The sequence below is a fragment of the Gorilla gorilla genome, chromosome 9, assembly GCF_029281585.2.
Source record: "Gorilla gorilla gorilla isolate KB3781 chromosome 9, NHGRI_mGorGor1-v2.1_pri, whole genome shotgun sequence".
Taxonomy (NCBI): Eukaryota; Metazoa; Chordata; class Mammalia; order Primates; family Hominidae; genus Gorilla; species Gorilla gorilla.
In genome coordinates, this window is record NC_073233.2 from 116,387,170 (window position 1) to 116,408,900 (window position 21,731).

The 21,731-nt window shown below is 40.4% G+C and overlaps 1 protein-coding gene and 1 long non-coding RNA gene across 3 annotated transcripts in view; one reads left to right on the forward strand and one right to left on the reverse strand.

Annotated features, from left to right (window-relative positions):
• Positions 1–4,144: 4,144 nt before the first annotated feature.
• The window catches only part of EXPH5 (exophilin 5), an 88,568-nt gene continuing 70,981 nt past the window's right edge, over positions 4,145–21,731 (reverse strand). For both annotated transcript variants that reach the window (XM_004052080.5, XM_019037708.4), the window contains exons 5-6: positions 16,971–17,109; positions 4,145–13,584 (exon numbers count right to left, since the gene is read on the reverse strand). In XM_004052080.5, the coding sequence (XP_004052128.5) occupies positions 8,246–13,584; positions 16,971–17,109 (5,478 nt within the window). In that variant the 3' untranslated portion in view covers positions 4,145–8,245. The remainder of the gene's footprint in view (positions 13,585–16,970; positions 17,110–21,731) is intronic.
• LOC129525372 (uncharacterized) lies at positions 12,745–16,459 on the forward strand. The gene is made up of 3 exons (XR_008669645.2): positions 12,745–12,821; positions 14,018–14,076; positions 16,092–16,459. It is a non-coding gene; the product is annotated as an uncharacterized lncRNA (long non-coding RNA).

Consider the following 21,731-nt stretch of genomic DNA (forward strand, 5'->3'; position numbering starts at 1 on the left):
TCCCTTTCACATTCATCTCCATATTGAACTCCAATCTCAAACACCTATAATTAAAGTCAGTGTGTGACTCTGGAAGGTCTAGATTCAATACACTTCTGTGAATTGCACTGGCCTCTGGAATCTTTACATTAATGTCACATAAAATTCACAGCTAATTATTGTCGACTCAGTTCATAACATTTCCACCTTTTCGGTAACTCTTCTTTTTTTACTCCACAGTCCGCCTGGTTAACAGTGAGGCTTTGTAACAGCATAACTTTAACTATGGCTACAGTTCGTTGGCTCCTATTTTGGAAACTGACTCATGCTGAACTAATCCCCTTTCCCTGGGAGTTTAAAATCAAGGTTAGGAGATTTTTAACGTACCGACTGCTCTCCAGCAGCAGCATTATAACATTTGCTATTTTTTTCCCTCGTATTCCGAAAATAGAAGAGAAATACAGAAAACTCTCTGGGTTATGTATAGTGCACTAGAGTCTGGTACAGTTCATGAGCAGCGTCTCTATCTCTGGTTTGTGAGACATCCTTGCATCCTTATAATAAATTCCTCTTTAACTTTAGAAATTGTGTAACTTTCTTTCTTTAATTTTTATTTATTCATTTATTTTATTTTATTTTGATGGACTCTCGCTCTGTCAGCCGGGCTGGAGTGGCACCCAGCCACTCTCGATCTGTCACCCAGATCTACAATGGCGAGATCTTGGCTCATTGAACCTCTGTCTCCCAGGTTCAAGCGATTCTCCTGCCTCAGCCTCCTGCCGGGCCTGCAGGTGCACCCCACCACGCCTGGCTAATTTTTGTAGAAATTGTCTAATTTTCCATGTCACCAATGAATAAAAAACATACATAGGGTTAGACAAGATTAGATCCTATAAAATGCACAAAACTTTATTTTAATAATTTCAATAATATTTATTCAACCCACACTTTATATCATGACTTTATGGCGTGCATTATGCAAGGTATTGGGTATATAAACTCAGTCCCTGCCCTTCCATGTATTACAGTCTATAGGGTACATTTTAGATTGTGAGACTATTGGTTTAAATATTAACTTCCATCCAGAACCAATTTCCTCCAAAACATTCCACCTTGAAACAATCAATTGTGCCCAGATTCTTAGGGTTGTATAAGAACATTGATTCTTCCACAGTCAACATATGGCCTGAAGGGAGGGGATGTCAGTTTCCAGAGCAAAGAAAAAGGGTCTACTGGGCAATCATATCAGTACCTACTACATCCCTTCAAAACATTTCTAGAATGGAATTGTAGTTTCCAGACTGGAAGGATAACATAATCTAGAAAGGATGATTGGGGAAAAGAACATGGGCCTAGAGGGAAACTTAGTGCTGGCATTTATGTTATTAAAACACAATGTTTTGTAGAATCAAGTATGATCATCAATTTTTTTTTTTTGAAACAGAGTCTCACTCTGTCACCCAGACTAGAGTGCAGTGGCACAATCTCAGCTCACTGCAACCTCCGTCTCCTGGGTTCAAGAGATTCTCCTGCCTCAGCCTCCCAAGTAGCTGGAACTATAGGTGTGCACCCTGATGCTGGGTAATTTTTTATTTTTAGTAAAGACAGGTTTTCACCATGTTGGCTAGGCTGGTCTTGAACTCCTGACCTCAAGTGATCCACCTGCCTTGGCCTCCCAAAGTGCTGGGATTACAGGTGTGAGCCACTGCGCCCAGCCAATCATCAATTTTTTAAGAAAGAAAAGTAATTTATTAAATATTCTCCTGTACAGATATCCTTTAAAAACTTATATTTAGTTTTTAGTCTGTACACCCCCGATAAATAGTTGCACTTAAGTACATGAATAATAATAACTATTCTCATTTATTTATATATTTCTACATATATGTATATGTGTGTATATTTACAGTTTCTTCTTTGGAGGAAAGAAACTTCTCTCTCTTTTCTCCTGTTCTTGAACATCCTCTCCCCCAACACCTGTCTACAAAACAACCAACATTAATAACCAATGTGTCCCTCCATGTGTACACATGCATATGCAGGTTTCTTGGTGAATGCTTTACAAAAATGGAATTTTACATTTCTCCCTCAACAATACCTCATGGAAATTCTTCTAAGTCAACTTAGTGACATTGAAAATTAGACAATTTCTAAAGCAAAAGAGGAATTTTCAATGGCTTTTCAATATTACATATGTAAATGTTCCATAATATATTCAGTCATTTCTTAATCAGGTATTAACTTTGTTTCCAGGTTTTGCCACAACAAACATTGTAGCAATAAAAATCGTACATGCAAGTCTATACATACTAGTGTTTTTATTTCTATAGGAGCAATTTCTGGACCAAATGAAGGTAGTGATTCAGGATATCGGCCCACTTGATGTCTTGATTCAGCATCTTCCTGGTCATAACAGAGACAGCAGCCCCCTTGGCAGGTCCAATTCTGTGGCATGGTTTTTAGAATTGGTCCTGGAATTTCAGCTCAAAATCTATCTCCTTATCCCTATTAGTGAGTTTGTGAGCAAAATTTACAATTTAATGGATCTTTTCCTTCTTTCTTTCCTTCCTTTCTCTCTCTCTTTCTTTTTCCTCCTTCTTCTTTCTTTTTTTTTTTTTTTTTTTGAGATGGAGTCTCACTTTGTCATCCAGGCTGAAGTGCGGAGGCATGATCTCCACTCACTGCAGCCTCTGCCTCCTGGTTTCAAGCGATTCTCCTGCCTCAACTTCCCCAGTAGCTGGGATTACAGGTACCCACTACCACAGCTGGTTAATTTTTGTATTTTTAGTAGAGATGGGGTTTTGCCATGTTGGCCAGTCTGGTCTTGAACTCCTGACCTCAAGTGATCTGCCTGCCTTGGCCTCCCAAAGTGCTGGGATTACAGGCATGAGCCACTGCACCCAGCCTCCAATAGATCTTTTTCTATTTGAACCAGCTAGAGAGGATCCTATTGTCTATCACTAAAAATCCTAGCTGATCCACTGTATTTTAAATTTTAATAAAGGACAGTAAAAATATTTTGAATAAAATGCTGTTGACATTCTCTTGTCCTTGATAGAAAAAGGGCTTTGGGTTGCTTTTCCAGAAAAGGTAAAAGATTAGTACAAATCTATTAATTAATTTGCTTGGGGGAAATTAACATTGCATGACTTATATTCAACTAGAGAGACCTGCTTATCTTTCATCAGTGCTACTGGACAGTAGATGCCCCAGCTCCATGTAGCTCCCTCTTCCTGAGACAGAGTCTCACTCTGTTGCCTAGGCTGGAGTGCAGCTGTGCGATCTTGGCTCACTGCAACCTCTGCCTTCCGAGTTCGAGTGATTCTCCTGCTTCAGCCTCCAAGTAACTGGGATTACAGATGTATGCCACCATGCCCGGCTAATTTTTGTATTTTAGTGGAGGCGGGGTTTCACCATATTGGCCAGGCTAGGCTGGTCTCGAACTCCTGAGCTCAGGTGATTTACCCGCCTTGGCCTCCCAAAGTGCTGGGATTACAGGTGTCAGCCATAACACCTGGCCCCTCTTCCTTTATAAATGTGTGAATCTCCAGAAAGAAATGTCAGACCTTCTTCATTCCTCTCCTATTATGCAACAAAGCACATAGATTTCCTGATGTTGGTTCGTTGCTTTTTGGGTACAAATAAGAAAGAAGCAAGCCACTGTTTTTTTAAAAACCACCTATATGGCAGATCTCATTCAACAGCCATAAGAGAGACTGGTTTGAAAACTTATGCCTCCCCCAAACCCCCTACATTTTATATTTTTCCTGAAACTTTCACACTTAAAAATAATCATTTGGGCGGGGCACGGTGGCTCACGCCTGTAATCCCAGCACTTTGGGGGGCCAAGGTGGGTGGATCACGAGGTCAGGAGTTCGAGACCAGACGGACCAACATGGTGAAACCCCATCTCTACTAAAAATACAAAGATTAGCTGTGAGTGGTGGTGCATGCCTGTAATCCCTGCTACTCAGGATGTTGAGGCAGGAGAATTGCTTGAACCTGGGAGGCAGAGGTTGCAGTGAGCCGAGATCATGCCACTGCACTCCAGCCTGGGCGACAGAACAAGACTCCATCTCAAAAAAATAAATAAATAAATAAATAAATAAATAAATAAATAAATAATCATTTGAGGATGTGAATAAAAACCAAATCAAATAGTGCATCTGTTTAAGTCATTTATTTCAATACAGGCATTGTTTTAAATTTGCACCTTGTCTTTAACACATTTCATAACCAGAGAACAGGTCTGAGAACAAGTACATAAAAGGATTATTTGACAAAGTTTTAACAAAAGTGCTTACAGCTTATTTGTTTCAGATATACAGAACTGCCAGTCACAAAGAGCCACTAAGTGGCAATACAGCCACAAACTTGCCTGGGAAGTAAAATATTTTACATATTTACACTGTACATTTAAATGGGATATTCTGAAGCATTATTATTATCAATAAACTCTAAGCAAGAAGTTCTCTTAAACCCTCTGGCACTTAACAAAGAATATTAATTTTATGGGGCTATGAGTTTTCCAGTTTGATTCCCATCTTTGCCATAACCTAAATGGATTTTTACCCCCTCCAGTACACATATTTACCTCCTACACAAAGTAGCTGTTATTAGCTTATCACCAGCCAAACCTTTGTTAGTAGCAGTTGGAATTTTGTTGGCATCAATGTATTTACAATGTAGGAGTAAATTATTTAGAGGGGAGTCTCTAAAAATTAAAATAACTTCATTAAACCCTATTTTAAACAGACTTTACAGTATAAAATTTATGGTTATAGAAATCTAGTATCTAAACAAGTTTATAATTTATAAGGTATTTATTAGGATTGATTCCCCTATGATTTACTCCATTTACATGAATGTTTATTTTAATAATGACTATATCTTTCAGAAAACAAGTTATGAATATAAAAATGACTATTATAAGTTACCATAGCTATACCAAAAATGAACATTAAAATGCAGCGACTTATATGTTAAAATACATAGAAATTTGCTATACTTCTTTAACAAGTGCTTTATAAAAGTATAAAATTATAAAAGGTGCTATTTTCATGAATTTTGTGTTTTCCTGATACTTTAGCCAGACCAACATGCAAACGTTACAAATAGAGCAACTGAACACTGGCCATCAATTACCTTTGAATTTAAACAGCACATTCCAGCGCAGTCTGGGCCCCAAAGCAGTTTCACCCTTACCTAACTTACCTAACTCTTAATATAGCCTAAACTCACTGAAAAATAAGCTAACTTCATTTCACCTTTTGTAGCATACATGTAGACTCAGAGTATATACTGAAATATAATTTGAAAGCTGATCATTAAAAAAATCAAGAACCTCAATATTAAAATATTAACTCTGAGTATCTTAAAATTGCATAGAAAATGTAGGTCATGGTTTATTAAAGTTTTACTTAAATAATCAGATAAATAGGGCTGGCGAGGTGGCTCATGCCTATAATCCCAGCAGTTTGGGAGGCTGAGGCAGGCGGATCACCTGAGGTCAGGAGTTCAAAACCAGCCTGGCCAACATGGCGAAACCCCGTCTCTGCTAAAAATACAAAAATTAGCTGGGCGTGGTGGTGGGCACCTGTAATCCCAGCTACTCGGGAAGCTGAGGCAGGAGAATCGCTTGAACCTGGGAGGCGGAGGTTGCAGTGAGCCGAGATTGCGCCATTGCACTCCAGCCTGGGCGACAGAGTGAGACTCTGTCTCAAAGAAAATAATAATAATAATAATCATCATCATCAGATAAATAGAAAAAGAGGAAAGGCAGAATTTACAAACATATATTAACCAAGAAACAGTGTTATTTATTCTTTACCATACAAATTTGCATTGAAAAGTTCACAATATTTGATTTTTGAGCTTTCTGAGCTCAGGATTGGTCAGAGCTTGAAGTTTAAAATAGTTGACAGATTTAGGGAATAGCTTTCATGTTAGTTACCGCATGTTCATTAGCTTTGAGTTGCATGGGAACCATGTAAAGTAACCCACGCATTTTGCGTCTATGTAAGGGAATGATTAGAAGGATAATAACAACATAGTTCTTTCTTAACTCTCTATCAGTTCCAGATCTCTATACACTTCACCAACATCTATCATTATTCTTAGTTTATAATGATGAAACAGACTAGGTATAAAAAATGGAAAATTAGATTAGGTCGCGAAACAAATATAAACCAAGCAAGATAAAATCCACTCATGTTGACTATCATAGTATTGAGATCCAGGAATCCATGCTGTCTGTAGTTAAAGCAGATTATCTTCACTGCCATCTATTGGTCTTTATCCTGAATTAGGAGAGAAATCCCCCGAGGTTCTGCATGGCAAATAAAGAGTTAGGAAAGCCAAAATATCAGTGGGTATCGTAAGTGATTTACTCTAGATAAATCATTGAATCATAGTGACAAGCCCTTAGGAGCTCTGCCTTAGAATTTCCCAAGGGTTTCGTAGATGATCCTGCAGCAAAGAATGAATTCCAGGGTGTCAGATCTGACTTGATGGCATTTTAGGGACTTGGCCAAGGTTCCCACTTGATATTTGGGACTAAAATGCCCCGCCTGAAAAGAAGTGTTCTACCTTGCAATTAAAGAAAATGTGGGCCAGGCACGGTGGCTCATGCCTGTAATCCCAGCAGTTTGGGAGGCCGAGGTGGGCAGATCACCTGAGGTCAGAAGTTTGAGACCAGCCTGGCCAACCTGGTGAAACTCCAACTCTACTAAAAATACCAAAAAAAAAAAAAAAAAAAATTAGCCAGGTGTGGTAGTGGGTGCCAGTAGTCCCAGCTACTTGGGAGGCTGAGGCAGGAGAATTGCTTGAACTTGGGAGGAGGAGGTTGCAGTAAGCTGAGATCATGCCATTGCACTCTAGCCTGAGCAACAAGAACAAGACTCCACCTCAAAACAAAAACAAAAACAAAACAAAACAAAAAAAGACTGGGCATGGTGGCTCATGCCTGTAATCCTAGCACTCTGGGAGGCTGAAGTGGGCGGATTGCCTGAGCTCAGGAGTTCGAGACCAGCCTGGGCAACACGGTGAAACCCCGTCTCTACTAAAATACAAAAATATTAGCTGGGTGTGGCAGCGTGCGCCTGGGTGCGCCTGTGATCCCAGCTACTCTGGAGGCTGAGGCAGGAGAATCGCTTGAACCCGGGAGGTGGAGGTTGCAGTGAGCCCAGATCATGCCACTGCACTCCAGCCTGAGTGACAGAGCAAAACTCCGTCTCCAAAAAACAAAAACAAAACCAAACAAAAAACAAAAACAAAAAAAAAGAAAATGTGAAAATGGATAGTTCTGAGGAAAGGGAAAAGCCAGTTGCTGAGAGAACTGCAGTAAAGGTAAGTCGGTCCCATGAAGGGATACCTACTTCCTACCTCTGCTCCTCAGCTATGTTCTCTTCATAAGCAGAAATTCTGTGACCAGGCAACTTTCTGTATGGTCAGGTTGCCTGGCCTAAGTCCTTGGCTTGACTAAAAGCCCTTAATAATCCAGCCAGTCCCCCACAGTTTCAGAGGAATTTCTAGGACTGCTAACCTTCTATTGGCTTACTAGGGATTCAGGTCCTAATCTATAACCTCAACATGTGCTTTGACCATGTGCCTCCCAGGCTCCACTACGGATATAACAGGATGTACTTAGAAAATTCCTTTATCTTTTTTTTTTTTTTTTCCTTTTTGCAATCTGTTTCTCAGGTTAAAAAATAAATTCCTTTATCTTTGTTTGAAAGAGAAGATCACCACCTTAAACTTCCTAAATGTTCATGAGTCAAACAGGATGATAATATTTACCCCACTGTTATCATCCCTACCTTTTATTTAATGTCATGAATATAGGGTGTGGACCGGAAGAAGCAATACAGAGTTTCACAGTTGTGCTGGGTAATTCATAAGTTTTGTATGTGCCTGGGATATTAGGGTTGTAAATCACAATTAAAGATGAAAAATGTTAGGAGGGAAGTAAAGCAGAAAGCCCAAATCAGACAGTGAATCAGGGATTAAGTGGGAGTGGTGGAAAGGCAGGCTAAGAACATTTACAGAGATAGAAAATAGCAGAGACTCTCTCAAAACAAGAATTCATTGTTCTAGCATTCAGGAAGTGTCTATATAGGGTGTGGAGGAAAAAAAAGGAGATGTGGGACATTTCAGAGCAGACACTGCCCAGACTAGATCTTTTATCCTTCCATGCACATGCACATGTACACCTTAGTTCCATTATAAGCTTTTGGTGAAAAAAGTAAAGCATTTGATTGAAAAAGCCTCACAGTTCTGACTCTTTGTCATTTTCATCCAGGTAGTATTCATCATCTGTGGTTGTGTCTGTGTCACAATCTGAGTCCACTGGGTCATCCTCATAGATATTAAGCGGTTCACTTGGAGATAAGCCATCTTCTGGCACCTGACTACTGGGAGAATTTGAGCTTAATGACTCTGAGGGGTTGGGAGGGTTCCTCAAATCATCTTTTAGGAAGCCAGGGTTCTTAAGAAAACTTGGTTTCCATAATCTTCCTTGTGTAAGTGACCTCTTTACATTTTCTAAGAAAGCTAACTGTTGTTCTTTCCCAAAGATCCCATAGTCGATAGGTCTGTATATAGATATTGCAGACCTGGGACCTGTTTTTGTCCTGCTGCGATAAGCCCAACTTTCATTTCCATCGCAGGAGGGGAGTTCAGAAAAAGATCTGAATCTTTGACTGTACCCATTGTTGACAGAGAATTCATTCCCAAGGGTCAGTCGACTCAGGGCATTGTCAATAGAAGTGCTTTCAGAAAAATGGCGCTCCCTGACTTTTGGAGGATGGCTTTTTCGTAGTAGATTGCCATGAACATTAATGCTTTTTAAACTCTTTGAACGATAGAGGTGTGGCTCAGGTTCCCACTCCAGAGATGAAGCACTCCTTTGTTGCTGCAGAAAACTGGCCAGTGGAATGCTTACTCTAGATTTCTGCGCAGGCTCCAGTGGAAAAGGAGGGCTCAGCCTCCTCTGATTGTCAGAGAATTCTGCTTCCCTGAGGCTGGTGAACGTGATGGGGGATGGGGCTCCTGATTCTCTTTCTAAATTCTGAGCTGCTGTGATGTCTTTAGAATTCTCATGCTTTGATGGTGATTCTGAGACGTTTTTAAACTCATTCTGATGTCGTTGTGAAATGCTGTCAGACTTCTGGTTGCTGACGTGTGTAGAAGGTTCTCTGTTGGGTAGTACAGTAATGGGGAGAAGGTTCTCGGATTTCTTCACATGCTTTCCATCCTCACTCAACCTGCTTTCGCCAATGGACTCTGCAGATTTTGGAGTAGGCTCAGGGAACAGTGGGTTGCACTCCACTGTGCCAAGAGATAAATGGTCAAAGCCAGATCTGCTTCCACTTTGGGGGAAGATAGTAGCTACATGTCTTCTGGGGCTTACATCTTTAGCTGGGAATTTTCTGCTGGCTTTAGACATGGCTGCCAATCTGTGTTTAACTGAAGATCTATTTTCCCCCTTTACTAGGTCATCCAAGTTGGTTTTATTTTTGTTTCCTTCAGGAAGTGAAGGTTGATCCCAAGCTGACTTCTGCATTTCATCTTCAGCCTTCCTGCTCTCTGTCATATTTGCCTCCTGACTTCTTTGAGGTAATTCTCTTGGTTCAGACTGCAGACTCTCTAAGTTTGGTTCATCTGACTGAGTCTCCTCACCAAGCTGTAGTTTATGCAATGCGGGAGTAAGGGCAAAGACTTGACTCTCTGAGTGAGAAAGTGTTTTATTAGTCATTTTTTGGCAGTTGGTTCCAATGTCCCCTCTGCCTTCCCTAGGCTGTGATCCACTGGAGCCATCACCTACAGCTGTGGATATGTGATCTTTCTGAGGACACTTGCCACTTCTAGTAAATGGAATGGCTCTACCACTCCCTGTACACTCCCAAGAACTTCTTCTAGTTTGGGAATTTCCAATATTAACTTCTGAAAGAGCTGGAAGACTAGAGGGACCACTGTTACTTGAATTAATGGATTGTTGACAATTTTCAGATTTTTCTTCGGATACATTTTTTCTCTGAAGCATCAATAAAGTATGCAGGGTTTCACTTTGCAACTTTTTGCCTCTTTCCTTCTTGTTTTCTGAATCACCTAGAGGTGTTTTAGCTAAATTATCTGAAAAAATCTCTCTAGCTTTAGATTCCTCTTCAGGAAGAGAAACAGCTGCCTCAACAGAAGCCATTTCCTGTAATGTAGGAGCTAGGGGCCCCCTATTTGATAATCGGAAGGCAGTCACATTTTCAGCGGTGAGCGTCTGATCAGAGTTGACGGACATCTTTAGATTTTCACATGAAGGTGTTCCTGACTGCTCTCGTGTAGAATAATTCTGTTTGTCTTTTTCTAAAGCGTTAGGAAATGTTTCAGTCTCCACTTGAGGTGATTCTATAAGTAAATTAGTATTTTGCGTATACTGTTGAAGGAGGTTACAGAATTTTTTGCTGGGTTTCCTCGGTAGAGTGTAATATATTGAGACCACCTCCAGACATTTTACATTATCTTCATCACCAGAAACAGAAAACGTACTAGTCGTCTTAACTTTATGTAATGTTTTCCCACGTTCTTTTCCCGACAAGTCTGAGCAAAAAGGTAAAGGGTCTTCATTTGAAAGAGCAAATACACTTCTCCTGGAGGCAGCCATTTTACCCTCTTTCTCAGTGTATTCTTGGAAGTTTTCCTTTTGGTGTTGTCTTTTTGTTAAAGAACAATCTCTAACAGATGAGTCACTTTCCACAGGGCTAATGATTCTCTCCCAAGCCCTTGGTGTTAGCTCAGAAGCATCCGTGCCTGAGGTCAATGGCTTTTTTCTTCCTTCTCTTCCAGTTGAGGCATGTGGCTCCCCTGAGGGACATGACATAGCCCTGTTGATGAGGAATGGAAGTGGTCCTTTTCTAACGGAAGTAGATCCACTGCTTTTTACATTTGTCATTCTCTCTGTGGCTTCAGGTGCTTCCAGGGTTGAGTCTGAAAGGACTTTGGAACATTCATTCGCTGACTCAGGAGAACTGGGACTAAATTTGTTTAACGTGTAGTTCCCCATTGCATCTTCCACAGTATTTTTGATTTGGAAGGGAGGTGGCCCATTCCTCAATGAAGCAGCCATTATTTTACTTCCTGACTGCCTGCCATGTATGAGAAAACTGCTTGATTTTCTTGGCAAGGTACAATAAATTGTGTCAAGTTCAGAAACTTTGGAATTGCTTTGATTTGCTTCAATGAGGCTCCTGTGATCACTGGTGGGTACTGATATACTTTCTGTTTTGCTTAACTTTTCAATACAGGATATACGATGCCTTATTTTTCCTTTTCCTCTTTCATTCCTAAAAGGAGAGTGTGAATGGCATTTGACATCAACCACTTCATCATGTGTAGGCACATGACTATCATTTCTCTCTTGGTTTTCTGAGTGGCTTACAATAAACTGATTCTTTTGGTTCTTCCCAGCATTGTCTTTTTCTTCTCTTTCTCCTAGCGATGGATCTTTGTCTGAAGGACTTCTCCTGGAGAACACTGTAGTAGATGGAACCACAGGAGCATCAAGGGAAGAATTCTTTGATGGTGAGGAATCTGGTAGTGCAGCTGATGACAGATCTAAAGAATCACACGAGGTCTTGTGGCCAGGAGTCAACTTGCATTTTGAGTATTGTGCATTTTGAGTATCAGTCGGTGCAGAGCTCCAGTGGTTATTTGTAATAATTCTTGAAATATCTTCATTATTTACAGTTAATTCCTGGTGACAACCTTGGTCTGTCCTGGGGAAAGATGGTGGTGTTCTGTGTTCCTGAATGAAAGGAAGGGAAGCTGTTGAGCCAAGTTTTCTGTTTTCAGTAAACCTCTTATCTTGTTTAATGTCATTGGATTTATCTATGTGCGGTATATACATTTTGGAGGTATCTTTCCTGGAAAAGACTCTGGGTGACTTTTTTGAACTTATTACGGTAGATGCATTAAAACCAAACCCGTTGCTCTTGGCTGAGTCCTGGGATAAGGGATTTTGAAAATCAGGTAAAGAGTTTGAGATCCCTGTCTGTGAAACAGGTTGGGGTATTTCACCTGCCTTGTTTGTCTGGTCCATCTTGCTTAGCTGTTTGTCTTCTTCTGAAATAGATTCATTTAAGTCTTTCTCATTATTCACTTCTGTGACCAAGATATTGGGCTGGCTTTTGGCAAGAGGCAGAGAGTCAACTGAATTGCTGTTGGTCACAGTGACTTCTGTATGGCTTCTCATTGGATGAGAGGCAGGCTTATTTGGAAAAATTTTCTGCAAAGTGACTGTGGGATTCTGCAAGTTGGGACTCTGAGGATTCCTTCTGTCATCAGAAATCTGGGAAAAGGAAGTTTTGAATGAGGATGCTAGAGTCTGAGCAATTCCAAATGAGGAAGCTTCTTTGTTTATATGTACTTCTACAGGAGAACTGTCCTGTTGACTTACCAACTCACTAGATTTGACGTGATAGCTTGAACGAGTCATGGAGCAAACATTTGGTGTGCCAAAATGAGGAGTCAACTGGGTCTCATTACCATGTGATACCACCATGCTATCCAGTGTGGATCTCTGAAAATCAAACTGCCAGGGATGTGGCTCTTCTTGGCCTCTGGAAACATCTGTTCCATAACCAGAAGAAAATGATTCCCAGTGTTCAGAAGAAACATTATGGCCATGAATGGCTGATACACGATTTGCTTCCATGGAAATCATTTCAAAGTCTCTGTCAGAAGAACTGAATGATTTCCTGCTTCGATGAAAGTCAGACCAGAAAGAATGTCCTTTCTCTTGGCCCCAAAAAGGACCTTGTCCAAATCTCCTCTGTTCTCCGCTTCGTCCAAAGGTATTGCTGAAGAAAGATCTGGCAAATGTGTTGCTTTGATGGTAGAATGGCATGTTCTCTGAGTTCTCAAAAGTGTCGGGACTCATTGCATTCTCCATGGGAGCATTTAAACTAACACGTTGGTAAATATTCTGTGAATGGTACGATTCATATCTCTTATTCTCCTGAAAACCCCTGGGATACACATACTTGTCAGCGGGATCAATTTCCATTGGTGATGGTGCCCTCAGGAACTCTTCCTGGTTCTCCCTGTCTCTAGAGGAATCTGATCTGTTCCATATGATGGATGATAAAGGAGTTCTCTTTGGACTCTGCTGGTGCCTTGGTGGTATAAACCCACTCTTGCTCTGAGTTGTGGCTGGAAAATGTAAGCTTCTTGCTGTGAAATGCCCTGTGGCTGGTAAGGCCGACCGTTGCCTGCTGTCAAAACACAGCGAAGTACTGCCAAAAGTATTCTTTTGCACGTAATCTTCTTTAAAGACTCTGGGCTCCCTTGTCCTATACATATCATAAATTGTGCTTGTCCTAGGAGAAAAGGTTTTAAAACCTTCCCTAGGAGTTCCTGGTCTTAGGATGTCATAGATAGACATATTGGAAGTTTCATTATAGTGTTTTTTGTGCCTTTCTGTGATATTACCATGTCTGTTACCACTGGAATAAAAGTGACCGAACTGTGTTCTTGATCCATAGTTGAGGGGTGTTCTGGTATTCACTGAGCTTGCAGACTGTTCCTGAGCCAATTTGCTATCCAAGTCATCTAAAACTGAAAAGAGAATGTGAATCAACCTTTTTGTGTATGTTTTTACACTTTAATAATAATTTGAGTTATTGAAGGCTCCTTTTCAAGAAACATAATCATTTATAATTTTTTTTATCATATTATCATGTTATAACATTAATTTTGATTATATTTTTAAGATAGCCTGACTTTTATAAGACTATAGTGAAAATTTCTTTCCTACTTTTTCAAATCACTTTTTTTCAAAGTAAACCTTCCATTAACGCCCTAAGGAAATAGAACTATATTCTTCTAACAATGAATTTTAATCATTTTTTTTTTTAGTGCATCTAAAGTGTACTGAGTTTTTCTAAGATATGGACCAGTAATAAAACGGAATTAATAATGCAGACATTGAATAACTAGACAATTGTTAGTATTATTAAGCCTTGTCTTTCTGTTTCTTTCATGTCACTAGGTTGCTACAATATTTCCAGCTGTGTATACCTCCTGGGATCATAATAGAAATAGACCTCTGTAAGTAGCATATGATTTCTAGGTTGTACTGTTAAGAAAACAGTATTACCACTAAAAGCTTAGCAACTAATTTATGAACATACTTAGTTGGATGGATTGGAGCAATATATGTAATTAAAAGTGCTATATAATATTATTAAATGATATGCCAATGGTAGATTTTTTTTCTGGAAAAATTAATACCCATTAACACTCCTATAAAATAGCACTTTCTATGTGTCAGGCAGAGTCCTAAACGCTTAATATATTAACTCACTAAGTCGTCACATAACCTTAGAAGGTCGGTCCTATTACTATTCTCATTCTATAATGAGGAAACTGATGCAAGAAGAGATTAAGCAAATTCCTAAGATCACACAGCACTGGGATTTGAACCCAGACAGTCTGTTTCCTGAATCCATGCATACAACCACTGTACAATGCAACCTCTGTGCCATAAAAGCTCACTTTTGGGCCGGGCACGGTGGCTCATGCCTGTAATCCCAGCACTTTGGGAGGCCGAGGCGGGCGGATCACGAGGTCAGGAGATTGAGACCATCCTGGCTAACATGGTGAAACCGCGTCTCCACTAAAAATACAAAAAATTAGCCAGGCGTGGTGGCAGGTGCCTGTAGTCTCAGCTACTCGGGAGGCTGAGGCAGGAGAATGGCGTGAACCCGGGAGGCAGAGCTTGCAGTGAGCCAAGATGGCGCCACTGTACTCCAGCCTGGGCGAAAGAGCGAGACTCTGTCTCAAAAAAAAAAAAAAAACCCAGAAAAAAAAACTCACTTTTCATATTTTGCTTTTTATGAACCATACAGATGATTTTACTGTGAGACGAGCTCATAGTTTTACAAAGACGTGAAGTTGCTGTTGTCAAATAATGATTACTTTTCTCTCGGTAGCAAAGTCAGGGGGTGGTGTCAAAGTCAGTGCCCAGGGGCCCCCTTATGATAACTGAAGACCTAGACCAAGCCCAGACCCAGGGCTCATGCTCTCTAGGACCACAGCCTCTGTGATCTTAGACAAGCCACAGCATCCTTTTGGTGACACAGTTGGCTTTTCTTTGAATTGTATCAATTTAATTGTACTTGACATGTTTTCCTCAATAAAAACCCATTAGATTTTGAATAGAATCATAATCTTTTGAGGTGTGTAGACTCTCTAAGACCCACTCTATAATAGATATAGTTTACTATATTCATGTTCAATAAATACGAATAAATTACAAATTTTATTTCAACTGTATAATGACAGGAAATGTAAGTGTCTGAGCACACATAAGTGAAATGTACATGCAACATGCCAATTAAGTTAGGGCAGATGCTAAAGGGATTTAAAAAAATCTGTTCTGGATTTTTCCCTATCCTATTTTATTTGCAAGTTGGTGTTATTAAGTTTGTACAACCAAAAGAAAAACTGATCTTGAACATTAAGGATATGTAATTAAGGAATTTTTTAGGGAATTATCTGTGAATGTTTTAGTGAAAAATATTTATTTACCCCTAGGACCTGAAGTAATTTGTTCTCTATAGCCACAATAAAATAATCAAGCAATGCTGAAGTATAAGGTGGGGCAAAAAACAAAACAAAACTGCATAATGAATAAAAATCTATCTTTAAAACAAATTATAATGAAAATCTCTTTGATACCCATTCTCCCTTTCAAGTTGTTTATGTTTTTCTTCCCCCTTAAAGTCTTGGTTGACTACAAGAGCAGAATGTATTTAGAACAGAAAATACAGAAAAGTATAACAATATAAGTAAAATCGCCAGGAATTCTACCTAGAGGTAACCATTCTTAACATCCCCATGACAAGATTTTAAATTAAAGCCACTTAGAATCCCAGATTAACAATGCTGTTTACTCACCACTCCTGACATCAGAAAAATTCCTGTTCTGCTTCTCTACATTATTTTCAGAAAGGCCACATTATTATTATTTTTTCATTATTTTTTCATTCCATAAACAGTAGCTCTCCTCTTTCAACAAAACCTTCATTTTGGAACAAAGATTTTCCTCTGTTCTCTGCCAGGAAGCATCTTACTGAAGAAGGCCCCTACGTTGACTGTCCAGCTGACTGTCTCTACCCGACTGCTGTCCCACACAATAGGGGCCAGGCGATGGTATTGCCTTTGCAAACTAAATGAAGTTCCTCAAAGTGAAGCTGGTGGCGACTTCAGAGTTAACTTTTCAAATGGCCGGGCTTATATAGAATAACCTTTGTAAAAGTAAACTATGATCATATAATGATAAGATACATGTGCATTTGGAACGCCACTGCTTTTGGAACCTGTCTCAGTTTTTATCATCATACAAGGTTAATTGTCTAATGTCAATTAGATTTTATCACAGTGCATTTGGGTCCTAATCTGGAACAATAAAAGTCTATTAAACAGCAAACTTTGTAGATGTATTTCCTAAAGATGTATTTCCTTTTTACCTGAGGTTAATTTTTTTTTTCTGCTTGCTCTGTCACCCAGGCTGGAGTGCAGTGGCATGATCTCGGCTCATTGCAACCTCCACCTCCCAGGTTCAAGCACTTCTCCTGCCTCAGCCTCCCAAGTAGCTGAGATTACAGGTGCCTGCCACCAAGCCTAGCTAATTTTTGTATTTTCAGTAGAGATGGGGTCTCGAACTCCTGACCCCTAAGGTTAAATATTAAACATTATTACTACTCCATATATTTATCAGTCCTTGATTCAAGAATATTTGCTTAGATTATATTTAATCATAAGATTCTTAATACTTGTGTTAATAACATATCAGCATCCTCTTCAAATAAGCTAAACATGAGGATGTAAAAAATAAAGTACAGTGTTTCATATGTTTTGAGTAGTTTGATACAAACTAGTTATTGTTTACTTCCTTTAGTTATCAGTAGTTGCAAAGGCAATTTAATGCATGAACTTACCTTGGAAAAACTCATTCTCCAGCAGTGAAGCATCCCACGGTGGAGGCATGCCACTCTCCTCCCTCATGACTGCTGGCTTTGGGACAAATGTACTGTCAACTAGTTGATTTTCCAGAGGTGAATTGTATATTTTTGCCTGCTAATTTTAAAGCAGAGAACACAATATTATTTCTGAGCCTTCACCAGTCAAAATACTCACATGCTCCCACCAAACTGTCCCAAGCTTAAAAGTATTAGTCTAAGGACTGCAAATCCATTTTTCTAATATTTATTTCTCAATTTATAATGTGTTGTTTTTGCCATTTGTAACTGACCTGCAACTTCTCTATATCTACATTAATTATTTCAGTGATAAGCCTTCAGGCAAGGTACTGAGCCTCTCTCTGCCAAGTTTCCTACGAACTTACACAGCACCGTCAGAGGCGTTTGAATCAGGGCAACTCCATCTCAAATAGGGGCTGGGTAAAATAAGGCTGAGACCTACTGGGCTGCATTCCCAGCCGGTTAAGGCATTCTAAGTCACAGGATGAGACTGGAGGTCGGCACGAGGTACAGGTCATAAACATCTTGCTGATAAAACACGTTGCACTAACGAAGCCGGCTAAAACCCACCAATACCAAGGTGGCAACAAGAGTGACCTCTCTGGTCGTCCTAACTGCTACACTCCTGCCAGCGCCATGACAGTTTCAAATGGCATGGCAACATCAGGAAGTTACTCTATATGGGCTAAAAAGGGGAGGCATGAATAACCCACCCCTTGTTTAGCATAATATCATCAAAAAATAATCATAAAAATGGGCAACCAGCAACCCTTGGGGCTGCTCTATGAAGTAGCCATTCTTTTATTCCTTTACTTTCTTAATAAACTTGGTTTCACTTTACGGACTCGCCCTGAATTCTTTCTTGTGCGAGATCCAAGAACCCTCTCTTGGGGTCTGGATCCGGACCCTTTTCCGGTAATATCTTCCTGGCGACCACGGAAGGGCCAATATTAAGGAAACCTTCCAACCAAAGGCTAACTTTGGGTAAGTGGTGGGGTGTGGTAACAGCATTACACAGATCTTAGTGGGGGTTCCTTGCAGAGAGGAAAGAAATCGACCCCTCTTGAATTTGGAGTGCTGTCTCCATGGCTCCAATGGCTTGGATTTTGGATTTCCTAACGTTGTACCTATTTTTTCAAGACCCTGTTAGCTAGAACTCGTAGTGGACCTTAAGATTTGTGAACTTGGCCACGTGCGGTGGCGCACACCTGTAATCCCAGCACTTTGAGAGGCTGAGGTGGGCAGATCACTTGAGGCCAGGAGTTCGAAACCAGCCTGGCCAAAATGGTGAAACCACTGTCTCTACTAAAAATACAAAAATTAGCTGGGTGTGGTGGCGAGTGCCTGTAATCCCAGCTACTCCGGAGGCTGGGCCAGGAGAATAGCTTGAACTCGGAAGGCGGAAGTTGTAGTGAGCTAAAATCACGCCACTGCACACCAGCCTGGGCGACAGAGTGAGACTCCGTCTCGGAAAAAAAGAAAAAAAGAAAAAAAACCCACAAAAAACCAAAAATACAAAAATTAGCTGGACATGGTGGCAGATGCCTGTAATCCCAGCTACCCGGGAGGGCTGAGGCAGGAGAATCGCTTGAACCCGGGAGGCGGAGGTTGTAGTGAGCTAAGATCGTGCCACTGCACTCCAGGCTGGGAGACAGAGGGAGACTCCGTCTCAAAAAATAAAAAATAAATAAAAAAAAATAAAAATTGCGAACCTGAGGATTTAGGGGGAAAAATGTGCTTCTATTAGAGGTCATCTAGAATAGGGGTCCCTGACCCCTGGGCCACAGACCGGTACTGGTCTGTGGTATGTTAGGAATCAGGCTGCACAGTGTGGGGTAAGGGGCGAGCATTACCGCCTGAGCTCCGCCTCCAGTCAGATCGCTCCTGGGATTAGGCGTTAGATTCTCACAGGAGCGCGAACCCTATTGTGAACTGCACATGCGAGGGATCTAGGTTGTGCTCTCCTTATGAGAATCCAACTAATGCCTGATGATCAGAGGTGGAACAGTTTCATTCCCAAACCATCCACCACCACTTTCTGTGGAAAAGTTCTTTTCCACGAACTGGGTCCCTGGTGCCAAAAAGGTTAGGGACTGCTGATCTAGAATGGTAGAACCCCTCAGATGCCCATAATGAGCTGATCTGGTAGTTCTGAAACAAAGGCACTCAAAAGTTTGATTGTATAAATAATAAATGGCTTAAAAAAAACCTATTGCTAGTTTTTCAATGAAAGGATTTAGGAGAATGATATAGAACTAAATTTGTTTTCCTTTATTATTTATTTATTTATTTATTTATTTATTTTGAGGCGGAGTCTCCTTCTGTGGCCCAGGCTGGAGTGCAGTGGCGCGATCTGGGCTCTGCACCGTCCACCTCCCTGGTTCAAGCAATTCCCCTGCCTCAGCCTCCTGAGTAGCTGGGATTACAGGCGCACGCCACCATGCCTGGCTAATTTTTTTGTATTTTTAGTAGAGATGGGGTTCCACCCTATTGGCCAGACAGGTCTTGAACTCCTGACCTCAGGCAATCCTCCTGCCTCAGCCCCTCAAAGTGCTGGGATTACAGGCATGAGCCACCTCGCCCAGCTATTATTATTATCTTTGTTTACTAACAAATGTTTATTTTGATTTCATAAAATCTAATCACTGCCCTACTTTCAAGCTTTTGTCTTCATAACCTTTCGAACATTATCCACTCCCACGCCTTCACTTTCTTGTGCCAAAACTCCATTTGCGTTTCCTCTGTCAAACTGGCTCTGTCACTCATGACTCCACTTTAGCTCATCCTGCACTCATCCACTTCCCTTTCCAGTCTTTATTTTCAGCTCACTCTGCTACCCAGTCCTTGCCTCTTGAATCCCTCTCCCCTACCTCAAAATTTCCCTTTCTATTTGACCTTCACCACTACGTTTCATCTCATCTTTCATGCCTAAGACCACATGTCGATCCTTTCCAAAGCTCCAACTTCTTAATTTCTCCATAACAGGTCTGCCTGATTCCACGGCGCTGGTTCTCTTAACCCCTACATTCCTTACGACCTTGTGTTTTCACTCCTGCTTGTTTTCTTTCTCAAGGTCTAGGTCAGTTATTTCCTACAGAAACCTGCCCAAATTTCATTGACCTATGGTTTTCAGTTCTATGAGCAAGCCACAGTTGACTACTCACAAAGGAGATTTATTAATAAGGAAGGAGTGCTCCCATGATAACTTATTGGTCACTGAATATGATTTAGCATACTAATATAAAATTCGGAAGTAAACAAATGTTAAAAGCAAAACACAACTATAATGGGATACTGATTAGAGGTAATAAAACCTCAAACTAATCATTTCAGAAATCAGATCAGTTAAATTCTTTTTACCCTACATCAAAGTGTTCCCTTTTGTCTGTCCAACTCAGAGGTTACCCTACATCAATAATTGTTAGTATTAGTGATAATAACAATTAGTTACAGATCTTATAAGTCCTTTCTTCTCAAATCTGCAATTTTGGTAGTTGGTGCAAAGTAGATATATCTGATTAAGAGAACAGTAGGCATAATTCTCTCTCGACCATTTAACACCAAACAATCTTTTCTCTATGTATGTAGACCAGTACATTTCTTGTGGCCCCCAGGATCACATTCCTTTGTAATGATAATATACAGTGAAATGAAAAGTACATGAACAGAGAGGGGTCATGTGAAGAGATGACCCTCTCTAGATTGGGAAGAATCACTACCCTCTAGAGACCCTGAGTATAATTTCCTCCGGTTTTATTTCTGCCCAGACCCTCTACTTCAAGACCTACCCTACTCAAACAACATGTTCAGGATGCTTTCAACACACAGAGATGTAAATTATATACCTAGCAAGAGAAAATACCGAGGTTTCATTTACGCTCAACTGTAACTCTGCAAGGGTGACGTTAGTGATTAAAAAAAAAAAAAAAGGGAACTCTTAGTCAATAGTAGGTATCAGACATAAAGATTGAAAATTATCACTACCCTATAGACTCCTAATTTTTATTTAAGCTATGTGCGAGATATTATTATTATTGTTGTTAGCAGCAACTAAACATTGATTATTCTAGGCAATGTGTTAAGGGCTTTATGTGGGTTACTTTAGTTCATTTAGTTTTAACTACCCTATGGAGTTGGTACTCTTATTATCCCTACTTTGAGAAAACTGAGGTTTCAAGAGGTCAGGTCATTTGCGTTTGGTCACACTGGTGGACGGAGGAGTTTCATTTCCAGTTTGTCAGATTCCAGAGCCAATGCTGAAATACCTCATTCTACTCATGATCAAGGTTTGCAGCTCTTGGCTTATTAGTGCGTTAAATCCTTGTAGCAGGCATTCTCTGAAGCCAAACACAGGTCATAGAGCTTCTGGGAAGCACCTGAAGTTTCTTGTGACCTAGAAGAGAAGTAAATCTCTCCAGGACCCAGAGCAGACACTGACTGATCCTCATTAGGGCTCAGTTTTGGACTCAGAAGCCCCTCAAAATAATGCTCTGTGCTTTGGAGTTGCCATAAAAGGTGAAGCCTATTTCCCAGCCCTGGCCTAGAGGATAAGGAGGTTCAAACACCTTTTTTGCAGCACAACTGTGTCAAAATCCTTTCCAATTTTTTTTTTCTTTTTTTTTTTTTAAGAGACAGGGACTTGCTCCATCACCCAGGCTGGAGTGCAGTGGTGCAATCACAGCTCACTGTAACCCCGAACTCCTGGCTCAAGCAATCCTC